The sequence below is a fragment of the Gigantopelta aegis genome, chromosome 8 (assembly GCF_016097555.1).
Source record: "Gigantopelta aegis isolate Gae_Host chromosome 8, Gae_host_genome, whole genome shotgun sequence".
NCBI classification, from domain to species: Eukaryota; Metazoa; Mollusca; class Gastropoda; order Neomphalida; family Peltospiridae; genus Gigantopelta; species Gigantopelta aegis.
In genome coordinates this window covers 65983625-66011017 of record NC_054706.1, presented here as the reverse complement: position 1 = coordinate 66011017, position 27393 = coordinate 65983625, and the positions used below count along the sequence as shown (strand labels likewise).

Here is a 27393-nt window from a genome sequence, read left to right as displayed (position 1 = left end):
AAATTAGCGATATTCGAAATTTCACCCTGTGTCTGCTAGCCGTTATAAAGAATTTGACGGGGTGTGGCTTATATGGGTATGTAGTAGAGATGTCCATCTTAGTATGGACCATACAGGCTTTTAAAACAGTACTTGATTTTTATTACAGAGCGTTTGTTTTTGTGGGTTTTTTTTTTTAGAAAGATACTCTTTAAAAATCTAAAACTCTGAAATTCTTAAGTTATAGTGAATACTAATAATTAGGATAACAGTGTGCTTAAAAAAAGTGCGGAAAATACAGGTAACAATCGAAGGGCGTATAAGTCCGGTGTTTAGAACGTCGCCATGCGTGTCCGCTAAAATTGTCTGCTAGCGTAATTGGCTGCTAGGAATTGGCTGCTAGAATCAGCTCGGTTAATGGAGGGGAGTAGCTTTCGATTTGATTGAGGAATGTTTCTCTATTTGACACTGTTGCAGTATTTGTTATTATGGGTTGAGAAGAGTTGCCATTAAAATATTACGTCGAAAAATACATCATGAGTACCAAGGCATCATCGTCAACATTATTAAATTTCTTTATTTTTAGTCCTAAATATGGTCCAAGAGAAGGGGAGGTAATTTGTTTTCTGTCATTTTTTTTATTAAAGTTGCTATCGCTGGTTGTCGTTTTTAATTGTATTGTATTTATTAGTGCAAAACACAAATGCACATACACTTTTAATAAACGTGTATGTCTTCACAATAAATCTACATATAATTTGATAATCTTGTCATTTGCCATGTCTGATTGAATGCTGGTCACCGTCAAGGCTTTTGAGAGTTTCGGACCCCGCTAGCGCCGTAGTGGCACTACACATTCGGCCCCTCTCCGTTTCGGCCCATAACCCAAGTCGTTTCATCCCAGCTTTTGATAACTTGAGAGCATTGGCAAAAACACCAGCAATGATAAACCTGATGATCTACCTGAACAACACATGGTTGCAGAGCCCTCACTCGAGTCGCTGGACTGTTCCCCAGGCCAGTGGTCGGTGTTTTGACAGTCCATCAGAACAAACGATGACGTCAAAGGTAAATATATCAATACATAATAACAGTAATAATTGTACTCTTGCAGGACGTAATTATTATTTAAAAGGATAATTCTATTTATATATGCTTCAGCTAACATCTATGTAAGAAATTATTACTTTAACAAATGATGATGTATATTTTCAGAATGGCACCGCAGAATCAATGCAAAGGCAGTTTTATCTCCTAGTGCCACTTCTTGGGAAAGAAGCAAAGACTGAGTATCCGCATAAGACAGGTGGAAGAGCACATCTTAACACGCTATCAAAGAGATGCCTACCGGAAGATGCAAGGGAAAACAAACAAATTTGGGACAGCTACGAGGCAAAAGAAGTGAAAACCTCAGACTTTTTACGACGTGTGAGGAATATGTATGCACCATCCATGCCTAAAACTGCCGACAGTGAGGATGACATTTAAAATATATATTTATTCAATTGAATTATCACTGAATCATCACCATCCAAAAATGAACATATAATTATTAAACTGATTTTCTTGTTTGTGTAAATACAATTTAATAAATTGCAATAAATTGTTTTGTGTTTGTTCTACTTATATTTCCATATAGACCTTTCCCATAATAGGGGCACTTTACATGTAGCTAGAATTGGAACCACTGATGTTTGACGTCAGTAGGGGTTACATGTGTACAGAAATTAGGTACGATCACAAAGAATGTTTTCCCTGCAGAGCACTCACTCCGGGTTTGTAGTCGGTATCTGGATTAAAAATCCTATGCCTCTACTGGGATCAGAACCCAGTACCTACCAGTCTGGAGACCGATGGCTTAACTACTGCACCACCGAGGCCGGTAGGTAAATTGAAAGTAACATCATTAAGACATGAATGTTATTTGACAAATTAATGTTACAAATTTGTATTTTATTTATATTTTTACCGGTGTATGTGACCATCTAAAGTGTTACTATACCAATTACAGCATATATCTGTATACACGAATACTAGATAGCCGTATATTGCATTAGGGGCCGAAACTTCTGGGTCCGAACAAGTACTAGGGCCGAAACGTCTTGACACCCTGGTCAACTCCCCAAAACCAGCTCACCCCTAGTACACGGCGCACATTATGTCAAACTCTGAAAAATATCCGCCCAGTACACACACGCACACACCATCAATGTAAAAAGGGATTTTTTGATGGCGCAGATATTTTGCCGCCCCAATTTCAATTTTACTGTCGTTTTGTCAAGGCCTAATGCTAATTTGTTGTGTTTTAGCCCAAGTACTCTGACGGTAAAAGAACTATAGTCAGTTCCAAGTTAGTTATTTCTGAACCGATTGTATTTGTTATTTCCAAAACTTTTATTTTTCTTCTTACATCAGACCAAACTGATATTATTTACAAAAACAAATTTGTAGGAATTTTGTAGGAGGATGGGACAGATAATAGATGGACAGTTATCAACACTCTAGATCTCTTACCATCAGAGTATTTAGGCTACTCTTGTTTCTACTGTGACAGATAATAGATGGACAGTTATCAACACTCTAGATCTCTTACCATCAGAGTATTTAGGCTACTCTTGTTTCTACTGTGACAGATAATAGATGGACAGTTATCAACACTCTAGATCTCTTACCATCAGAGTATTTAGGCTACTCTTGTTTCTACTGTGACAGATAATAGATGGACAGTTATCAACACTCTAGATCTCTTACCATCAGAGTATTTAGGCTACTCTTGTTTCTACTGTCACAGATAATAGATGGCCAGTAAGTAACACTCTAGATCTCTTACCATCAGAGTATTTAGGCTACTCTTGTTTCTACTGTCACAGTTTACACCTTTGGACTCGCTGTGAATGTTTTGGTGTGAAATATAGTCTATTGCAGTTCAGTCAGATCTAATGTATATTAATTTAAGTTTACTGTGAACATAATAATAGAACAACTGTGTCAAGTTTACCAATCACTGGGACGAGTTGGTAATATTTTTGGAGAGAAATGAATAAACAGTTTAGGGCAAGTTGGTTTTGGGGTGAGTTGACCCGCTCCCGTCAGATTCATATCATCAACTTCTATTAGTCATGTCAATGTGCCTATGGAAACAGTGTCTGAATATTTAGTGGGTCAAAAACTATTGCTTCCTTCTCACCTAGATCTAGCACTGCTTATAATTATTGTTATTTATAGTCCGTCCCATCTTACAAAAAAAAAAATTGTAAATAATTTCAATTTGGTTTGTCATAAGAAGAAAAGTAAAAACTGTTTTGGAAATAATTGAAGTACTATTTTTGTGCATAAATTGGCTCAGAAATAAATAACTTGTAGTAAATTAAGTATAAAAAAGATGTTCCATGTGGGAAGAACTATAAATAATTTAATAAATAGAAAATTTCATCACAAGTGTTTTTTAACTAGACAAGATTGATATTTTACATATTAAGAAACATGAGTAGCGAATTCTATTTATCCTATAAAACTTCTAAAATAACATTTTGATTTGATATTTAGTAAATCACAGTACTAGAGTTGCCTCCATCGATAACATGACGGCATCACGATTAGCACAAATTAGTTTGACATCACACATTTTAACTAAATCTTATGAAAACATTACTCTCGGGTATACAGGTCTTGTTGGAGTGTAAACATAATGACCCATTGACAGCAACACATTGTTGCATAGAGACCTTGCAAATTTGCATATATATATATATGTGTAATAATGATATGCAAATTTAAAGGTATATACAGTAGAATCTCATTGGCTCGAACGCCCAGCGGTCGAACCTACCGGTATTCTTGAACCAAGAACAATGTCCCGATTTTTGTCTCTATTAAATCCTTTTATTTTGGTGCTGATTGGTCGAATACCCCTGGGGACGAACAGAAGCTTTCTCTCGAACCAGTTTATTGGTCCGAACTGTAAAATTAAACATATTTAGCTCGAACGACTAAGTCTATCCGAAGAAATATAAAAAAATATTTATGTACGAAATTTTTATCGACCCTTTCACATCAGTCACAAAGTAAGTTATTATAATTTCGGAAGTGGAACGAATTAATCCTAGATCATATGCCGGCTTATCATGTTGTTTATTTAGCACCTATAGGTAATTATCTTTCGAGTAAAGATAATTGTACAACGATAATCATTAGCTGAATGAACCTTGCATGTAATACCAATCAGTTGGTGAGCCTAGGCAGGCCTCGCCGGTTTACTTTAATCATTTTAATCGCTACTCTATGCATGAGCGTCGGCATATTTTGTTTTTGACCTGAAATACAGGAGAGATCAATGTTATGTAGTGATTGCAACAATAACAGGTAAAGGGCCTCCGCCTGTGCTTATGCACTTTTATTTTTTCTCAACGTTGTCAATATGTCACAAAAGATTCTACAACAGCATAATAAAGATTTTTTTTTTAATTAATAAATATTTATAAATACAGACTACCAGTGTGTTTGTTATTTGTTTTATCCGACATTTGACGGTGATTTCCTTACTCATGAGTCAGTCGGACCATCTCGCCCAAGCCAGTTTTACGGAAATATGCGAGGTGTTCCGATTGGTTTTTGTGTTACAGAAGCACCCAACAACGGCCTAATGCATGGTTCGAACTACCCGATGGGTCGAACAGACTTTAATGCACCGACAGTGTTCGAGCCAATGGGATTCTACTGTGTGTGTATATATATACATTTATATTTATTCAACTGAATTAATTCTATGTGCAGAGAAGCACAGAAAAGTTATGTAGAATTATTGCATCCTAATGACTTACAGTTACGACCAATTGTAGCCGGCCCAGTGTGTGCAACCCACAGACTGAGCAATTTCATTGATATATTGTTGAAACCATTTTTATTAAAAGTAACCAGTTATACAAGAGACACTATGGATTTCATCAACAACCTGCCAGAAAAGACAAGGGAAGAAAGCGTACTGGTAACATTTGATGTAACAAAACTATATTCTAGCATACCACATGACCTTGGAATCACTGCAGTGTCATACTGGTTAACCAAATATCCCCAACTTTTGCCAGAATGAATTTCGAAGTCTTTAATTGTAGAAAGCATAAAATATATATTGGAAAACAATATATTTTACTTTGATGGGAAAGACTACAAACAGATTAAAGGGACGGCAATGGGTACCAAAATGGCACCAAGCTATGCGACACTGACTTTAGGTTACCTAGAACAAATATTAGAAACTAAAATTACAACATGTATCTTAAAACGCGAGGTTATCCAAAACAGCTAATATCAGATAGTATCGAAAAGGCGGTAGTATTAGATAGAAAATATCTTTTAAAACCAAAACAAATCGTTTCAGCGAAAAGGCCGCTGGCATTTGCATCCACCCATAACCCGCAGAACCCTAATATATATAAAAAGATCTCGTCAGAATTGCACATTTTAAAACAAAATGAAAAAATGTCATCCATACTAGACTCTATTTCAATTATAAATAGTAAGAGACAAAGCAAAAACTTGAAACAGATACTGACAAAAGCACGATTTGAATCTACGACAGTAGAACATAAATGCAGTGTCAAAAAGTGTAACCGAAGTAACTGTGGTACATGCCAACATATTTTAGAAGGCACACATATAGAATTCAACCACAAAGGTTTATTTTGGGTACACAGGGATATGGATTGTTCCGTTAACAATGTTATTTATGTAATTACATGCCAAGGTTGCAAAGAACAATACATTGGTCATACCAATCAGCTGAGAGCCAGAGTACGCGTACACAGACAGCAAATAAAACAACCTGAAACAAGATGCATACCCTTGAGTTCACATTTAAATACATGTGCGGCACAAAAAGATATTAAATTCACCATTTTCCCATTTTATCACATAGATACCAATGATGAAATGAAAAGAAAGACAAAGGAAATGTATTTTATTAGAAAGTTTTGTCCACTTCTTAATGCTCTTCGTTAGATAAAAGCAACAATGACGTAATTAAATCAATCCCCTTCTACTACAGTAACGTCATAATATGTATGACGTCATATTTAGCAGTTATTTAGCAGATCCTTTCTGAAGATAACATTGAAACATGTAAAAGGATCATTATTTCTTTAAATTGTTTTTTAAAATACATATATACTGTACACTTGTTTTCTTTTATCATTTTTATTTATATATATATATATATATATATATATATATATATATACAGTTGAATCTCGTTGGCTCGAACCCTGTCAGTGCTCGAGAAAGTGTTCGACCCATCGGGTAGTTCTACTGAACCATTCGGTCAAGATCGGATATTTCCATAACATCAGTTAGAAAGTTGAATTAGATACATATTATTTTGGTAACTGCAAACTTAAAAATTTCATCAAGGTGTTATATAGCAAAATATCACAGTGAAAGGATTTATTACAAATTACAAGTGACGTGTTCAGGGTAACGCTTTTGGTATCACGGTTCATCGAACAGGTACCGTAACACTAGCTGTACTTGAAAGATCATTACCGATAGCCGCTTAACACACATCATGACAGGTATGGTAAGAAAGGATTGCATGGCTATTGTTGCGATTCTCTGATTCATTTATAGCTCATTCCGCCTAAATAATTAATCCAAAGGTTATAATAACCAACTGTGCAAGGGCAGCAATTTTTGGTTCTTTTTGGTGGTTTTCCATTTGATATTTGATGGATCACCAGTCGATGGAAATATAGCTAATAACACAGACAGGACTGATAATTTAGTTCAAGTGAAGGCTTATAGTCGACCCTGAATGTGTTTGACCCATCATCAGTTAATATAAGGGTTTACCGAACAAAAACTTCGGGACTTAGTATTTGGTTCAAGTGTTGCAGTGTGATCGACCCTTCCGAGGTCGAGCCAATGAGATTCTACTGTACCTTTAAATTTGCATATCATTATTACATGGGTTAATACACTAAATTATCACTTGGGTTTATGACATGGATACCATAGGTAAGTTATGGGATAAATAATAATCTATTAATAATTGTATCTTTCAGGAGGAGAAGAAGATCATGTTTTATTATCCGAAGAATATGGACATTGACACACAGATAAAGAATATTGGTCTAAGCGAAGCAATTGTAAAATTTTCAGAGTAAGTGACAATGTTAAAAGTTTGTTTTAATGGCACCACTAGAGTACATTGATTATTTATCATCAGCTATTGGATGTCAAACATTTGGTAATTTTGACTGTTAGTGTTTCGGGCGTAGCCAGAGAGGAAAAAATGTTGAGGCAAACCCAGACCTGTAAAGTAAATATCGGTGTCGCGAGAAAAAAAAAAAAAATCTGGGGAAATTCCAGACAAGGCTGCTGCTTATGCTGGCTACATTTTACCATTAGCAGCATGGGATCTTTTATATGCACTTTCATACAGGACAGCACAGCACATACCATGGCCTTTGATATACCAGTTGTGGAACATTGGTCAGGATGGGAGAAAACTCAGATTAAACCCATTTATGTGAAATTTATTTCACTTTGTCATCAATTATGACATTATAAAATGATGCTCTACCCTGTAAATTTAATGCATGATTGATAAAATAGATAACAATTAAGAACCTATACTTGTGTAGGCAACAGGTTAACCAAATTATCATTTGGGCTATTTCTCACTCCAGCCAGTGCACCACGACTGGTACATCAAAGGCCATGGTATGTGCTATCCTGTCTGTGGGATGGTGCATATAAAAGATCCCTTGCTGCTAATCGAAAAGAGTAGCCCTTGAAGTGGTGACAGCGGATTTCCTCCCTCAGTATCTGTGTGGTCCTTAACCATATATCTGACGCCATATAACCGTAAATAAAATGTGTTGAGTGCATCGTAAAATAAAAATAAAATATTTCATTTTGATCAATTTTGAGAGGCTAATCAAGAATATTTAATTGTTTTGTTTGCACATTTCAGGACATTTTCTGATAAGCCTTGTGAGTGTGTGCACACCCAGAAGACCAGACAGTTATTCCTGGAGCCGGAACCAGAGTTCTGGATGGCCATGGTTTGTTGAGTTTTGTCATTTTTTAAGTAAACATGTTTATGAGTGATAGCACTGATACATTGTAGACAAAGTTCATTGTATATATTAGGCTAGTTCAAATCATATCTTAGTGTCCACCTTGAGAGACACCACGACTGGTATACCAAAGGCAGTGGTATGTGCTATTCTGTCTGTGGGATGGGTTTCCTCTCTAAGACTGTAAAAAAATTACCAAATGTTTGACATCCAATAGCCAATGATTAATAAATCAATATGTTCTAGTGGTGTCGTTAAACAAAACAAACTTTAATCTTGAGAGTCTTAGTTATTATATCTACAGGGTTTAAACATAAATATGTACCTCAGGATTTATGGGAAATACTTTTTGGAAACATCTTAGTAATCATGGTAAAGGTAGATTATACATGTAGACAACAAAACATTACGATGGCCAGAAGTGCATTGGTTAGGGAGATGTTCATATTCTAAACATTTTTTTTGAGTAAATTGTAATTTTAATAATATAAAAATATTTTATCTGCCGAAAACGTTTTAAAATGGCTACAGACTCAGTATAGTCCGTTTAATACATTTGGAATGACTGCTCACTACAAAAAGTAATCGTGATGCAAAATGGTATTGGTTCAGTAAAATCTGACTAAAATCAGATTGACTTTACCGTTATTTGTTTTTAGCTTGACAGGATAGTACATACCACAGCCTTTGATATTTCAGTTGTGGTGCACTGACTGGAACGAGAAATAGCCCAATGGGCCCATTGACAGGGATAGATCCCATAAATATATAATGTAAATATTTCTTCCATGTATGCTATGGCTAGCCTGCAAACGAAAATATACTCGGGGCCCCATATTTATAGCCACTACTGATAAAGGTGGCACTGCTTTTCATGTTTCGGTAATGGAGGGGAGTAGCTTTCGATTTGTTTGAGGACTGTTTGTTTGACATTGCTTCACTATTTGTTATTATGGGGTGACAAGAGTAGCCATGCTGTTCTGGGGTGACAAGAGTAGCCATGCTGTTCTGGGGTGACAAGAGTAACCATGCTGTTCTGGGGTGACGAGAGTAGCCATGCTGTTCTGGGGTGACAAGAGTAGCTGTGCTGTTATGGGGTGACGAGTAGCCATGCTGTTATGGGGTGACAAGAGTAGCCATGCTGTTCTGGGGTGACGAGTAGCCATGCTGTTCTGGGGTGACAAGAGTAGCCATGCTGTTCTGGGGTGACAAGAGTAGCCATGCTGTTATGGGGTGACAAGAGTAGCCATGCTGTTATGGGGTGACAAAGAGTAGCCATGCTGCTATTATGGGGTGACAAGAGTAGTCATGCTATTATGGGGTGACAAGAGTAGCCATGCTCTTATGGGGTGACAAGAGTAGTCATGCTGTTATGGGGTGACAAAGAGTAGCCATGCTGTTATGGGGTGACAAGAGTAGTCATGGTATTATGGGGTGACAAGAGTAGTCATGGTGTTATGGGGTGACAAGAGTAGCCATGCTGTTATGGGGTGACAAGAGTAGCCATGCTATTATGGGGTGACAAGAGTAGTCATGCTGTTATGGGGTGACAAGAGTAGTCATGCTGTTATGGGTTGACAAGAGTAGTCATGCTGTTATGGGGTGACAAGAGTAGTCATGCTGTTATGGGGTGACAAGAGTAGTCATTAAAACATTGAAGAGACACCACCTTTAATTCTGTTTTGAACTGTGGATTTTGGGGGTTGGTTTTTTCAGACTGTATCCATTCCATACAGTGAGAAGGTGAAAGACGGTCACAGCTACATCGAGTACCGGGAAGAAGATGTCCAAGACTCCGTATATGCAGCCGTTCTCAAACAAGCATACAGAATGTTTCAGGTAATTCAACAGGGATCAAATTTTTAAAAATGTGTTACTTATGGCAATTTTGAAAGTTTTTTGTTGCAGGCAAAAAAAAAAAAGGTCACCTATTGTAAGTTTGAGCCCACTTACGGTACTTAAACCAGTATCTTTTACAACAATAAAACGTTATCCCTTCAGCCGACATGAATATTGTTTACTTGGTGGTAAGAAAGAAAGAAATGTTTTATTTAACGACGCACTCAGCACATTTTATGTTTGGTTATATGGCTGGTGGTAACAAAATGCCTGCTTGGTGAACTCATTTTTTGATTCGAACATGTCCCATCTCAGTAAGTGCCCCATGACTGGTATATCAAAAGTGTGGTATATACTGTCCTGTCAGTGATAGGGAGTCTCAGGTGAGTGATGGGGAGCTCTAGTGATAGCTCCCCTTAAGTGGCGAGGTCTGGTTTAAAATGTGCTGAGGTGTTGTTTATCAAATATTTATAGGATATTAAACGAGTTTCCATTTTGTATCATGTTTATGTCTCGAGTGAAATAATTTTTAGTTGTCACGAGCTTTAGCGAGTGACTATGAAAATTATTTCACGAGTATCTTTTACAACAATAAAACGTTATCCCTTCAGCCGACATGAATATTGTTTACTTGGTGGTAAGAAAGAAAGAAATGTTTTATTTAACGACGCACTCAGCACATTTTATGTTTGGTTATATGGCTGGTGGTAACAAAATGCCTGCTTGGTGAACTCATTTTTTGATTCGAACATGTCCCATCTCAGTAAGTGCCCCATGACTGGTATATCAAAAGTGTGGTATATACTGTCCTGTCAGTGATAGGGAGTCTCAGGTGAGTGATGGGGAGCTCTAGTGATAGCTCCCCTTAAGTGGCGAGGTCTGGTTTAAAATGTGCTGAGGTGTTGTTTATCAAATATTTATAGGATATTAAACGAGTTTCCATTTTGTATCATGTTTATGTCTCGAGTGAAATAATTTTTAGTTGTCACGAGCTTTAGCGAGTGACTATGAAAATTATTTCACGAGGGACATAAACATGATACGAAATGGTAGCAAGTTCAATATCCTATTTTTTACCCATAATCAGTATTAATTTATATCACACATCTCGTTTCATTGACATTCCTATAAGGTTGTAGTATGCCAATTGATGACGTCATCGTGTGACGTCAAGAGTGTTACGTCCTACCAAGATATTTTTTACCATATGGATAATAAAATTGCTTTTCTTTCCAGCTTTTCAATGGGACATTTGAGAACATCCTTCAGCAAGCAAATGGAGATGTGCAGATTCTTAAACAGAGACTGGAACACTTTTATGAAAGGGTATAACATTGAAACCCCTCAAAACTGAACTCTCTTTAAATCGGAAATTTAAAATACCAGTACAGAACAGAACCTCGGAAAAATATCTGCCCGGTACTCCCTCACCCTCACCCTCACCCTCACCCTCACCTTAACCCTAAGCCTAACTAAAAATAATAAAGGGGGGCACCGGGTGGATATTATACCCAGAACCTCTTTAAACCTAACCCCTGCAATTGCCCATGGCAATCGACAGTGCCATGGAGTTCTTACTTCTCCATGGCACCTTTTTTGCTTTGGACTATATTCAGGTGGGGTTTTTTCATTTTTCAATTGTTTTGGGGTTTTTTTTGCCGTGGACATTTGTTTAATTTCAGGGGCTGTAAACCAGATACTGACATTTTATTCAGTGCATGACAATATACTGTGACCTGTTGATATCACTTGCTGATACTTTTCTTGAATTGTCTGAAGCTGCAATTATACAAAAAACTAATTACACACCAATATAACTTACAATTTAATTCTTCCTTTGTTTTCAGTTCATATGTGTGTCGATGACAATTTTGGGGTGGGTTTTTTTCTATTCCAGTATCTGTTGACCTTACGCATGCACCAAAGTGACATTCTAGATGTGTTCAATGGAATTCATTTTCTTCCTCTGGACAAAAACACTTACCTGAGAATTCAGTGCTTCATTAACCAACTGGAGGCAACATTCCCATCTGTCAAATACACAGCTTTCCTTTATAACGATCAGCTAGTCTGGTAGGTTTGCGATGTTGAATAAAGTTTAAACATAACATATGTTGTTTTAGTGTATGTGCGTTGTATTAAATGTAGAATTCATCTGTTAACCCTATGAACCTGAGAAGCCACTTTTCTGGCTTGACGTCATTTGACGTATACCCTAGAAGCCACTTTTCCGGCTTGACGTCATTTAATGTATACCCTTGAAGCCACTTTTCTGGCTTCCAAATGGTCTTGTTTGTAAACAAATTGTTTGGCAACAGTTCAGTGTTTTTTTCGACCAGTCAGAATTCATTTTTACAGCATAGGTAATAGCAGAAGTTGTCTGCCTGTATGAATGTAAATTTGCAGAAGTGTTTTGGTGTTTTAAGTGTATTTTTTCACAAATATGAACTGTGGGCGTGTCAGCGCCGAAGAAGTGCTAAAGTTAATAATGTCAGACAATGATGGTGAGCTCGATAATGACACATAGAGCAATGAAAGTGACTTTGAAACTGAAAATGATGATGAAATTTATCATGTGAATGCGTTAACAATTATGAAATTGACAGTGAATCCAAAGATGTAAATAAAGATTCTGGCACAGTTGATTTTGGTAGTGTGCAATCTTCGTGGGCATGGCGTCGGGCGAGGGACAGACAGGGGACATGGTTATATTGAAAACAATTAATATCAGTCGACTAGGAACACTACAGGTTTTGTTGACAGGCATTCATCATTGAGCAGTGTTTGATTTCCAATATTTCTAAGAGAAAATGAAAAAGAAAATTTCCCAAAATTTCTGCTGGGAGCTCAGGGTAGAGGGACGTTTTGAAAAAAATATTTAGGGTTCAAAGGGTTACGTGTTGAATAAACTTAATATGTTGTCTGGTATGTGTGTGATATATAAAATATTGTCTTTTTCTGTCAAGATTGTTCTTTTCTGTTAGGTGGGTGACATTCAATAAAATCATGCTTAATCTTTATCTGCTTTGACACAAAAATATTTTTTTAAATGTTGACTTACAGTTTAAAAATAACAAATCTTAAACTAACCAGCCTCCATGGTCTACATAGCTGAGGTCTATGCTAGAATTATAAACAGGTCTTCTTGAATTGAAAATAAAAATCAGGTAACCCGTTTATGGTTTTTTTTACAACCATGTAAATCAAGTCCTAAATTCAATGTAAAACTGAAAGAAAGATTATGCTAAACATGACTTGCATGAAAAACACATAAATGACAGTCATTTGTACAATGTTCATAATTCAATGTAAATCTAAAAAATCAAGTTAAAATGAATTGAAAATCACAAGCCAAGTGAGATTTGTTAGGTGTACAATGGTTGCCATGGTTACATTGTAGGAGTGGTCTGGAGCAGGATGACATGAGGATCATGTACAAGTACCTCACCACCAGTCTCTTCCCCACACACCTGGAGAACGAGCTTCAGGGGGTACAACCGCGCACAGTGGGCTCTTCTATACAAGGATCCTCACATTTAGCAAAGTAAGCATTGTCATAACAGTGGAGTCTTTTGTACAAGGATCCTCACATTTAGCAAAGTAAGCATTGTCATAACAAGGATCCTCACATTTAGCAAAGTAAATATTGTCATAACAGTGGAGTCTTCTGTACAAGGATCCTCACATTTAGCAAAGTAAGCATTGTCATAACAGTGGAGTCTTTTGTACAAGGATCCTCACATTTAGCAAAGTAAGCATTGTCATAACAAGGATCCTCACATTTAGCAAAGTAAATATTGTCATAACAGTGGGGTCTTCTGTACAAGGATCCTCACATTTAACAAAGTAAGCATTGTCATAACAATGTGGTCTTCTGTACAAGGATCCTCACATTTAACAAAGTAAGCATTGCCATAACAGTAGAGTCTTTTGTACAAGGATCCTCACATTTAGCAAAGTAAGCATTGTCATAACAGTGAAGTCTTTTGTACAAGGATCCTCACATTTAGCAAAGTAAGCATTGTCGTAACAGTGGGGTCTTTTGTACAAGGATCCTCACATTTAGCAAAGTAAGCATTGTCATAACAGTGGGGTCTTCTGTACAAGGATCCTCACATTTAACAAAGTATGCATTGTCATAACAGTGGGGTCTTCTGTACAAGGATCCTCACATTTAGCAAAGTAAGCATTGCCATAACAGTGGAGTCTTCAGTACAAGGATCCTCACATTTAGCAAAGTAAGCATTGTCATAACAGTGGAGTCTTCTGTACAAGGATCCTCACATTTAGCAAAGTAAGCATTGTCATAACAGTGGAGTCTTCTGTACAAGGATCCTCACATTTAGCAAAGTAAGCATTGTTATAACATGTAGATCTATGAGCATTTCATGGTGGGGTGTTGTAACAGTAATGTAATTGTTATTTGACATTGATAAACAAAGTTTCTCTCACATTCAAAAAGGAAATGTTTTATTTAACGACATACTCAACACATTTTATTTATGGTTATATGGAGTCAGACATATGATTAAGGACCACACAAATATTGAGGGAGGAAACCCGCTGTCACCACTTTATGTCCATAGACAAGATAGCACATACCACCGCCTTTGTTATACCCGTCGTGGTGCACTGGCTGTAGCACTCATATTCAAATGCAAAATTAATTATTTTATGTAAAATGGGTTTAGACCATGGGCTCCCATCTAAATACACACCTGCATAAATGAATTCAGACTTTTTTCCCAATGGTAATTAGATTTATTTTGATTCTTCAGAAGTAAATGTACCGTAATTCAATTTAATTTGCATACATTAAAATTAATTAATGTATTTTGTGTTACTATGTCATTGTTTCTTGAGTATTTGAGATTTTTCTACGTTTTCTTTTGTCTCATCTCAACAATGTTTGCATTGAGATGAACATCCATGGGTGCAACTATGGGTAACACAAAATCACTTTTATATACGCCACTGCGAAAAACAAATAAGGTTAGGCCATATAGTTGTGCGTGTGTTTGTATTGGATGATCTGGTTCTGATATGATATCAGTAATCTTTTTCTTCTGTGTTTTTTTCAGGTTTGTTACGGGTCCAGTTAACTTGAAAGATGAAGGAAACCTGGGAAAGATTCCCCGTGTGTTTATTAACACAGAAGAAGAAAATGAGGAGTGTCAACTTCTCGTGTACAAAGCACTCAGTGCCAGTATATGTATGCTAATAAATGGTATGTGGTAATGTGCTCTATAATTGCTAGTCACGGTAATAAGCTGTGAGATGTAGCTCAGTGCCAGTATATGTATGCTAATAAATGGTATGTGGTAATGTGCTCTATAATTGCTAGTCACGGTAATAAGCTGTGAGATGTAGCTCAGTGCCAGTGTATGTATGCTAATAAATGGTATGTGGTAATGTGCTCTATAATTGCTAGTCACGGTAATAAGCTGTGAGATGTAGATCGGTGTTAAGAGCACTTGCCTGAGGTGCAATGGGTTACAGGATCAGTTGCCCTCTATAACCGGCCTCAGTGGTGCTGTGGTTAAGCCATCGGACTACAGGCTGGTAGGTACAGGGTTCACAGCCCGGTACTGGCTCCAACCCAGAGCGAGTTCTTAAGGGCTCAGTAGGTAGGTGCAAGGCCACTACACTCTTTTCTCTCTCACTAACCACTAACCCACTGAGGTGTGTGCCCAGGACAGCATGCTTGAACCTTAATTGGATATAAGCACAAAAATAAGTTGAAATGAAAATGCCCTCTATAGACTGGTTTCTTTTTGTCTCACCCAGTGCCCCACAATATATATATTTATCATATAATATCTTACATTTTCAGTGCAATCAAAGTATGTGATATTTTTCAGATCACATACTTTAAGAATTTGATAACTGCAAATTAGATGTAAATTAGTCGAGGTCTCGGCACTAGGTTTATTGACATTTAAGCAAACGTACTTGGGTGACACTCCATGATTGACGTATGCATTCATAGTCATCAAATAAAAACATTTCAATGGCAATTTGAAACTGAAAGCTGTCCAGCGTTCAGAAAACAAAAAACATTAGGCATAACTTTATTTTGATGTAAGGACATCCAAAATGACGTCATTCGAGTTTGACGTCATTTCCATTCAGAAATACACCGCGCCACATATTCTTACATCATTTGAATATCTAGTAATGGCGGACTGGAATTAAAGTTGCGTGTACAGTTTACAAAAACATGTTGTATTAAGCTTGAGCTTATATGATAAAGAGATTATTACCCTCGTGTACATGTATTTCGGTATCGTCAATATCATATATTAGGAATAAAAATAATGTATTATGCTCGCCAGAGGCTCGCATAATACAATTTTTATTCCTAATATATGATATTGACGATACCGAAAAACACTCTGGTAATAACCTCTATATATCTATCAAAGGGCATAGTATCAGGAGATTGTGCAGGAGTGTGTCTAGACTTCGGGGTTGAAGTTTTTGGAGAGGTTTGGGTCATGCTTCTGGAAAATATATTTTTTAAACAAGAAGTTTTCTTGGAAAAGGAGAGTTATACCTTGTACATGTTCCTGGGTATGTATTGGGGAAGTGTATATAAAAGAGCTGTTGCTCTGTTATTACTAGATGTAGCCTATGTGGCAGCAATGGGTTCCTTCTCTCCCTTTCCCTTGTTCCAAGTTTGAGAATAACCACATTAGAAATCAAACAGCTGTAAATGAAACCTGTGTTTAGCTATTAGTCTATGGGGCGGGACGTAGCCCAGTAGTAAAGTGCTCGCTTGATGTGTGGTTGGTCTAGGATCAATTCCCGTCGGTGGGCCCATTGGGCTATTTCTCATTCCTGCCAGGCACCATGACTGGTGTATCAAAGGCTGTGGTATGTACTATCCTGTCTGGGATGGTGCATATAAAAGATCTTTTGCTATTAATGGGAAAATGGTTTTCTCTTTAAGACTATAAGTTAAAATTACCAAGTGTTTGACATCCAGTAGCTGATGATTAATAAATCAATGTGCTCTAGTGGTGGTGTTTTACAAATCAAACTTTAGTTATCAGTCTTGTCTCCAGACTAAATATTCACATCACTAATAAATGGTAATCTTTGGCAGATGTAATTACTTTTAATTTTGATTTCTCTTTCTAGTCCTGTTTATCATCATGGTTATTGGTGTTCTTTCTGGTTGCAGTAAAAAGTCCCTTAACCTTTGACCTTTGTCGTAAACTTGATGGCTTCCTTGCACCTCAGATGAGCAAACTGGCTTCAGATATAAGTGAGGTTTACTCTAAGAAGTCACTGACTTTAAGGTATGTTTGGAATTTCCAGTGCTGAGCCAGGCTGGAAAACAAGAATGTGATTTACTTATAAATTATATTCAGCTGTTACGAATCTCAGTAGTAATGACTAATAGTGATTGATGAAGCCTAACAAGGAATTTAAAATGTTATGTAATGTAAATAAATCATTGATTAAGCCAGATGAAGGCCCTCCCCCATATTGTTATTCCCCACCCCCTAAATATTTTTGTCCTCTAAGCATATATATATATATGATGTGTGGTATTTCCAGGATCCTGAAAATATAAAATAACAAACAAATCCCATCCCATTTTGAAAAAAAAAACCATTTGATGAAAATCGAATCTTTTTTTTTTTTTTTTAAAGGTACAGTGAAACCCCCCAAAACCGGACCCACAGTAAACCGGAATTCCCTCAAAACCAGATGTTTTACACGGTCCCGTGATTTGCGTATCTTTTAACACTAAAATTTACCCCTCTAAACCAGAAACCCTCAAAACTGCACCGGACGAAATTATCCGGTCCCATTGTGTTCCTTTAATGCAAATTTTACCTCAGAAAACCGGACGGTCACACCAGCAGCATTCATTACCGATTGACTTATACTTTGAATACCCACTCAGCCGGTAACGTGATTGCGTCCGCAGAGCTAATTACATGTGCACATGCACCAGTGTCACTGTTGCGCAGGTGATAAATACCAATTAAGGGGTTAATTAACAGCTTTGATGTTTAAATAACTGGAGGAAACACATGTACTCCCTTTATTCTGAGCTCGATTGTTACAAAGTTAGATTAACTTCCGAATTTGATTGAGCTCCTTTTCATAGCCTACATGTACATCTCACGATTACCGCAATGAACGGCAAAGCAACTAGGAATTTAATTCTTTTTCCAATTGTTTGAAACTTTTTTTTGTTGTTGTTTTTGTTTTTTTATCTTTGCAAAGTTTATTTAACAAAATAAAGAGTAACCAAGAATAAAATTGTTTGGCTTGGTTTGGTGTAAAATTTGTCAACAGTGTTTCATTTTAGTATCTATTTGGACATGTTGAACGTCCAGCGAAATGCTGCCATGTTGAATTATTGCTTGATAATAAAGTTAAAATAATTTGAAAGTTCGAAAGTGTACCTGTTTTTTTGGCAGTTTTATTGGTTACATTATCAGTAGAGAACACCAGCCAACAAACAGTTTACCTCAATACTGAAACCTCTGTAAACTGGATACCCCTCAAAACCGAACTTTTTTCTTGGTCCCATGGCTGTCCGGTTTTGAGGGGTTTCACTGTATATATGTAAGCCTATGGCTTGTTTGTCAATCCACCATGTGATAGTTCATCCTAATACCAGCTCAAATGTAAAGTTTGTTAAATGACTTATTGTGGAGGTGTAAGACCTCTTTGCCTATTAAACCACTAACATCTACAGGGCTTCTAGAATTTTATAAAAATCCACTAGCCATGGGATCAGTGATTTTAAAAATGTACTAGCCATGATTAAAAATTTGCTAGCTCTACTTTAAATAAATACAATTTTACTAATAGTAATAATCAGATATGTCACATAAAGAGGGAGATAGATCTTTAAAATTCTTAGATTGGGGTGGAAAGAGGGGGGGGGGGGGGGGGCAGGATATTCATATTTGCAAAATATGTAAATGCAGCATTTGACAAGGATTTTTTCCACTAGCCGTCGGGCTATTTATAGTAGTTATTTACTAGCCCAACACTGAATATCACTAGCTATGGGAGTGGGGCTACCATAATCTAGAAGCCCTACATCTAAGTATTAACCTGTCTCCTGGACAGATAGCTGAAGTATACGACCAGGACAGTGCTTGAACCTCAGATACAAGTACCACATTTAATTGAAATTGGATGCATGGAGGGATGGAGGGATGATAAATAATTAGCACATCTGCTTGTTTGCTTGCAGTTCTACAGATCCACAGTTCAAATACATCTACTTCAACCATATGAACCTTGCCCAGAAGACGACAGTTCACATAGACATCAGGAAACTTTCGGGTGTGAACATCCCTCAAGACACACTGAGGCTATTGGCAGATATCAATGCAGATCTAACCAGGTAATTTACAAAGCTGTATTACATTCCTACAGTTGCTCTTTAAGTTACCGTCAGATATCGGTGCACATCTTACACGGTAATACATAGAGATTATTATACGAGCTTGTGTGTCATACTGATTTTACGAAACGAGTGTCTTGATTTTTGTATTGCCCGAGCGAGAATGAGGGTAATACATGAATCCTGACACGAGCTTCGTAAAATCAGTACAACTCGCAAGCGAGTGTAATAATTTCTTTATTATCTCTATTATTATTGTTGTTTTCTTTACGAATAACAAGACCCAACTCAAAATGTTTCAGCCACAACTAGAAGGAGACGACTAAATGACGTCATATTTCAAATGCACAGTCTGAGCTAGGACTTGAGAAACAATGTCATGTTATGACGTCGCTTCCCAAAATTACGTCATTACACTTGTCATTACACGTGTGCTTTGTATGATTATTATTAACTCGGTTATGTTGAACCATATGGATAATAAAAAGCTGTATTACATTCATACAGCTGCTCTTTAGGCTACTGTCAGATATCAATGCAGATCTAATAAGGTAATACAAAGCTGTATTACATTCCTACAGTTGTTCTTTAGGTTACATGCAAATGCCACAACATTTCACTTGAAATATTGTGCCTTGGGTGGCATTAAACATTCCTTTCCTTTGTTTTTCTCACAAATTTGACCAAGCTTTGTGTTTAATGTGTTAAATCATGTGCTGAGGTGTCATTAAACATTCCTTTCCTTTGTTTTTGTCACAAATTAGACATAGCTTTACATTTAGCATGTGTTAAATCATGTGCTGAGGTTTAATTAAACATTCCTTTCTTTTGGTCACAGGGGTAATGAAGATGGTGAGACGATAGTGAAGACTCTCTCAGACTATTGGGTGGTAGGGAAGAAGTCGGACCAACGAGAGTTTTATGTCGTCATCAATCAGAAAAATGCTAACCTCATCGACATTAATGGTAGGTTACTTACACTATCTCTTCCTAATTCTTTAGAAAAATGCTAACCTCATCGACATTAATGGTAGGTTGCTTACACTATCTCTTCCTAATTCTTTAGAGTTATGTTACACTGCAGTGTTAAGTTATGCTACAGTGCAGTGTTAAGTTATGCTACACTGCAATGTTAACTTATTAAACTTTGCTACTTCCTGATTTGTTGGAGTCATGTTTCAATACAATGTTAATCTCCAAAAAAAGTACATATAAGTTAATTCTGATAACTTACCTTTAATGTTTGTTTTATTACAGTGGGATTGTTGTTTTATTTATGGCAATAAACATCATTAATTATTTAATTTTCTTACACACTCATTGGTGAGAACATCATTGTTATTTATGACAACACACCAATAACATACATATTTGTGATATCGAGTTAAAGACATATGAATAGTAGTTAACAATACTTTACCTTTATATTAAATTATATTATATTAGTATATTGCTATACTATACTACCTGCAATTTTAATTACAGCTTAACAATATCTGTGTACATGTTTAAGTCACTCTCCACCATTGCACTGCACTATATATACATGTATATATTAATTTATATGTTCAATACTGTTTTTATACCATTAAGCTGTAAAGCTTAACGCAATAAAGGACTTGAACTTGGCTGATCCTGTGTTATTACCGGGTTGCTACAGCATAACCAGCTCAATCAAATAAGCTAAATCAAATTTGTTAGCTCTGCGACGTACAAGTTAACTTGCAACTGAATGCTCTGTGGGGCGGGATGTAGCCCAGTGGTACAGCGCTTGCTCGATGCGCGGCCGGTGTGGGATCGATCCCCGTCGTTGGGCCCATTGGGCTGTTTCTCGTTCCAGCCAGTGCACCACGACTGGTATATTAAAGGCTGTGGTATGTACTACCCTGTCTGTGGGATGGTGCCTATAAAAGATCCTTTGCTGCTAATCGAAAAGAGTAGCGACAGCGGGTTTCCTCTCTCAATATCTGTGTGGTTCTTAACCATATGTCTGACGCCATATAACCGTAAATAAAATGTGTTGAGTGTGTCGTTAAATAAAACATTTCTTTCTTTCTTTGATTGTTCTGTGATACATGCTAGCAAGAATTTGTTTTTAACCTGGTTTTTGAGGACATGTAAGAAACAGAATATTACATTCACATCTTACAGTTAATAGTTTAAACATGTATCCAACTCACTTTAGCTCGTTATATACATTTTGAAACTACTCGTAAGATTAATGGTACCTAGCGGACACTCATGTAGTATTATCTATCTGCCTAATCCTTAGAAACTTGTGGGTACAAATTTAAATAGATTGTGTGGAAGGAGAAGGGAATATACTCTACAAAAATTATATTCTGCAATAGGTGAGCGTAATTGTGCGTAATTTGAGCACTATAACAAATCAAATTATTTTGAACATTTATATAAAAAGCAAAAAAATTGGTGGGGATGGAATTGGTTTTGTTTTACGTAGACCATTTGAACACCATCTGTCTAATATTACATAGTAAGTTATAATCTTACAGTCAGCTGTTGTCAACTTCCTTGCACTCTGATCAATGTATCCTTGACTTAAAGTATCACTTTCTTATTGACATCACTGATAGTTACATTTTTTACTTCCTGCTTTTATCAAATTGGTGACCATAGGATTATATAGGGACTGTCCTATATGTATAATCATTAAAACAGACTGAATTAATCTCTTCGCATGTACAATGCAGATCTAGGAAACAAAACCCTATTAATAAGTTTGAACATATATATATATATATATATATACACACACACACACACACATACATACACACATACATGAAGCTGCAAACACATAGTCCGTTGGACCACCTGGAACTTAATTATTTATTTAGCACAAATGAAACGTTTTGTGAATCTCCTGACCATGCTGACCTATTTTAAATGGCACAAACAGAGGCTTGTCCAGAAATATTTTAAACTATTTAGACTGTTATCTGTTATTCACTGAGTGGACCACCTGAAACTTCAGGGACTATATGAAATGAATGTCAGGTAGTCCTGTTAACACTCTGAGAAAATGGTGAGAATGTATCCCTGTGTATATATATATATATATATTTATCATATAATATTTTACATTTTCAGTGCAATCAAAGTATGTGATATTTTTCAGATCACATACTTTAAGAATTTGATAACTTTGCAAATTAGATGTAAATTAGTCGAGGTCTCAGCACTAGGTTTGTTGACATTTAAGCAAACGTACTTGGGTGACACTCCATGATTGACGTATGCATTCATAGTCATCAAATAAAAACATTTCAATGGCAATTTGAAACTGAAAGCTGTCCAGCGTTCAGAAAACAAAAAACGTTAGGCATAACTTTATTTTGATGTAAGGACATCCAAAATGACGTCATTTGAGTTTGGTGTCATTTCCATTAAAAAATACACCGCGCCACATATTCTTACATCATTTGAATATCTAGTAATGGCGGACTGGAATTAAAGTTGCGTGTACAGTTTACAAAAACATGTATTAAGCTTGAGCTTATATGATAAAGATATTATTACCCTTGTGTATTTCGGTATCGTCAATATCATATATTAGGAATAAAAATAATGTATTATGCGAGCCTCTGGTCAATATCATATATTAGGAATAAAAATAATGTATTATGCTAGCCTCTGGCCAGAGGCTCGCATAATACAATTTTTATTCCTAATATATGATATTGACGATACCGAAAAACACTGGTAATAACACATATTTATTACCTACAAGGTACAGCATAACGAGGGTCATATTTATCGTACGATTTCCCTGGTATGTCATAACTAAATCGTATGTCCTCTTGACATTGTCGTTTAACAATTGGCTGTTGTAAGAGTACATTTTTTCTTTCTGATTGGCATTCTTAAAACGGAAACGTCATGTACCCAATTTATAGTTATTGTAAGGAGATGCAAAGTGACGTCATTGGAATACTGACGACATTCAAATTCAAAACTAATTATTTCAATTACGGTGTATTTGTTTGCTTTTTAGTATACACATGCTTTACAATTTACAGCTGTTGATACATGTGTACTCTTTACTTATGGGCGTATAAATATCATGTAACTTTAGAACAGGTTGTGATTTGGTTTTCAAGACATCAATGAACAAACATTACTCTGCCGTTAAGGAAACGTTAGTTTGTAAACAATGACTGGAATGTTCATTTAGCAAGACAGTTCTACGGTAATAAACAGAATATTACATTCGTGTCCATGACAGACGATGTTTCGACACTTGTGCCTAAATTATTGCATTTCCCTCGCTCTCGCTCGGGAAATATGATAATTTAGGCACTCGTGTCCTAAACATCATCTGTCTTGGACACTCATATAATATCCTCTATATATATATTCTAGGCAAGAAAATATATGGTACAGGGAACATGTGGGGTTTTTTTTTAACCAGATCTTCATTATTTTTAACTACTTATTAATAAAAACATTAAAAAAGAAAATTGAAGAAAAAAACATAGGGTCAACCCTTTTTTCTATGTAGGTTTGGGTTTCCAGAAACACCTTTTTTCACACATCTAATGTATTATTTTGTGGCTACATTTATAATTTAAATTTACTGATTATTTTTTTTTTTTTTTTTTTTTATTAAATTTATTTTTCTATATTTCAGAGGAGGTGAAGAAATTGTGTACAATGCATTTGAATAATGTGTTCTTCTTGGATTGATGTCCTAACTGGCATTCCATACAAAACATTCTACAGCTGACGCCATGTACCAGACAGAAATGTTAATGACGGTGTTGCTTGATCTGGTTAATAATCCATATCAAACATTATGTTTTTTGTGTCCACTCCATAACAGAAGTATGTTTAGTTAATGACTGTGTTGCTTGATCTGGTTAACAATCCATATCAAAAAGTATGGTTTTAATGTCAACTCTATAACAGCAATGGGCTTGGTTAATGACTGTGTTACTTGATCTGGTTAACATTCCATATCAAAAAGTATGGTTTTAATGTCAACTCTATAACAGCAATGGGCTTGGTTAATGACTGTGTTGCTTGATCTGGTTAATAATCCATATCAAACATTATGGTTTTAATGTCAACTCCATAACAGAAGTGTGCTTGGTTAATGACACTGTTGCTTGGTTTGGTTAGCACTGTCTATCAAACAGTCGGATTTTAATGTCCGTTCCCAAATAGCAGTGTGCTTGGTTAATGGCAATTTGGAATAACTCTGGGTAACAATTCATATCAAACATTATGGTTTTAATGTCAACTCCATAACAGAAGTGTGCTTGGTTAATGACTGTGTTGCTTGGTTTGGTTAGCACTGTCTATCAAACAGTCAGATTTTAATGTCAGTTCCCAAATAGCAGTGTGCTTGGTCAATGGCAGTTTGTGATAAATCTGGTTGACAATCCACATCAAACATTCCGGTTTTAATGTAAGTTCCGGAACAGCTTGGTTAATGTTTACACTTTTTGGATAACGATCCATACCAAACAATTAGATTTTAATATCAACTCCAAGACAATCTTGTGCCCAAATAATTGGCCGTGTTATATAATCACATATCTCTACAGACTGGCAATGTGCAACATACTGACTTAACACCATCTACAAAACAGGTTTATACTTACTGTTGTTAAATTGTTTTCTCTGTGGATTGGTATTCCGATACCGTGGTTGACAACCCATTATCATACTAGACATTCTGACCAGGCTCAGATGCAGGATTTCTGAAAGGGGGGATTCAAATGTGATGACTGATCTCTCCTTTTACACAGAACAGTTAATATAATCACGTTTCCCCTTAAAAGTTATGGTCGGTTTTCAAAAAGGGGGGTCCGGACCCCAGGATCCGCAACTGCTGACTACAAAAATATGTGCAATACAACAGTGTTAACAGTTGGTGAACAACTTTTCATAATGTTGTACCAATAATGATGTTAGCATACCAAACATTGTGATTAAAACAATTAGAACAAGTAACCAGAGTGGTCTTTTAACAACTAATATATTTAGTAGTTCATGGTATTGTTCTTACTTCCACCCACCCTACCGGCCTCGGTGGCATAGTGGTTAGGCCATCGGTCTACAGGCTGGTAGGTACTGGGTTCGGATCCCAGTCGAGGCATGGGATTTTTAATCCAGATACCAACTCCAAACCCTGAGTGAGTGCTCCGCAAGGCTCAATGGGTAGGTGTAAACCACTTGCACCGACCATACCCCGTCAATATTTTAACAAAATATAATTAAATGTTTTCAACCTGCCAAAGAAGATATCTGAATGTAAACAGGTGATCCACTTTTAGGGTAATCAGGATAAACGCACAATTTATAAAATCAGTGCACATACCATTAGTATTATCAGATTTTTATTTTTGGAGGCCATCAGCATTAGGGCCCGCCCATACTATCTATTAATCTGCTAATTTCAGTGTTAAACGTGGGGCGATTTTATTTTAGGAAGCCATCTGCATTAGGTCCCGCCAATACTTTTTATTAGTCAGTTAATTTCAGTTTTAAACATGTGGGGCGATAAGCAAATATTAAAGGTGTGGGAGGGGAGAGATGATTGGAGGGCATACCCCTCCCCAGTGGCACATACCCTGCCCTTTAATATCCATCATGGATCATTCATAGAATGGGAAATAACCAGTTGCACTGTGATGGGTGCTCCTATGACCCACGTAACAGGGCCCTGTCTACATCGTATATGTTTGTTTTCTTCCATCTTTTCATGTATACTTTCCTCTTAACGAGGTATGAGGAAAGGAGACATATTTGTGTATCGACACCACAGCACATGCTTGCCTACAGGTGTTTTGTATCTAACACAGGTGGGGGCAGGGGCTTTCTTTTTTCTTTTTTCTTTTTTTTTGACATTTAGGTTAAATTACAATTTTGGTATCACTGTATAACAAGGTATTAAAAGTAACAATATGTTGCATACTACAACATTGTAATAATGAGTGAGTTAATGTTTTAACACTGAAATAAATTATGAAAGATTTCGTTTTGTTATTCTTTTTCTTTCTTTTTTCTTTTTTTTTAATGTATCAAACTAGTAAATATATAATTATAGGCAGCATATTATAGCTATGTTTCGATCACTCCTGATTACTAGTATATAGTATTCCACCCATAACACCACTCATCAAGATAGTGTGGCCCCTCCCACATGTGGTTGTCTCGCCAACATGAAATCCTAAATACGCAAATTAATAATATAGTTGATGTTTAGTTGAACGTGTTTTGATATTATGAGCCAATGATAAATCTGAACAGTCCTACTTAAAACCAAGCAAACAAAATTAAAGGTAATATATACGTATACAACAATGAATGAATAATCTTTAAAATAAATACGATATTCATCAACATATTTATTTTGTGTTGTTACATGTGCCACATCTAAGATACTAAACTAGTAATGTCATTAACATTGGATCTTTCTGTCGTAGATCTGTTCATAGACCGAATATTTCTGTCTGTAAAGTTTCATTTCATGTTTTATATCTATTTAATCATTGGAAAAAAATATATATAAAACATGAAATAAAGCTTTACAGAGGCAGAAATATTCGGTTTAGCCTGTTCAAAACTCGTGGTTGCTTTCTTTTGAGGCGTCGGAAGATGCAAAAACATAGGGTTACGGGTGGGAGTTACATATATTAAGGCGCATGTGCAAATTTTCTCCTCTTGTTTTTTCTACCTTCTGTTTTTTCAATATATTTTTCAGGGAAACATGATTAGACCCCTTATAAACTTCGCATGCTACAGTTTTGACGCCCCCCCCCCCCCCCCCCCCCCCCCCCCCACTATAAAATTTATTAAATGAGCCTGGAAAGGCTGGAAATGTCATTTTGAACATTTTCTCGGAGCATACACAGCCCCCAAAACCTCATTAACAGGTTCAGGCCCTCAAATTTCCATTCCACTTACCATAACGCACTGACATCTCCCCCATCTCCGCCCTTTCCTTACCCTCACCCCCCCCCCCCCCCCAACAGTTGCAGGGCCTGCGGTAGGTCAAAGGCCAATCTGATTCAAATTAGCTCTACTGGGTCTAGTGGAGCTAATTTTAATTAGATTGGTCAACGGCCTAAGTATCTACTCGAGTGGGTG

At 36.5% G+C, this 27393-nt stretch overlaps 2 protein-coding genes across 2 annotated transcripts; both read left to right on the top strand.

Moving 5' to 3' along the window:
* The first annotated feature begins 383 nt into the window (after positions 1–383).
* Positions 384–26278, top strand: LOC121378567 (vacuolar fusion protein CCZ1 homolog). Its single transcript, XM_041506803.1, has 12 exons — positions 384–593; positions 7035–7132; positions 7949–8039; positions 9771–9893; positions 11130–11219; positions 11791–11966; positions 13294–13437; positions 14975–15120; positions 17080–17197; positions 19123–19275; positions 20114–20241; positions 23927–26278. Exons 1-12 carry the CDS (start codon positions 516–518, stop codon positions 23980–23982), a joined length of 1401 nt encoding a protein of 466 aa, XP_041362737.1. The 5' UTR covers positions 384–515; the 3' UTR covers positions 23983–26278.
* Positions 607–1584, top strand: LOC121378568. Its single transcript, XM_041506804.1, has 2 exons — positions 607–1047; positions 1195–1584. The coding sequence occupies exons 1-2, from the start codon at positions 922–924 to the stop codon at positions 1465–1467; spliced, it is 399 nt and encodes a 132-aa protein (XP_041362738.1). The 5' UTR covers positions 607–921; the 3' UTR covers positions 1468–1584.
* Positions 26279–27393: the final 1115 nt, after the last annotated feature.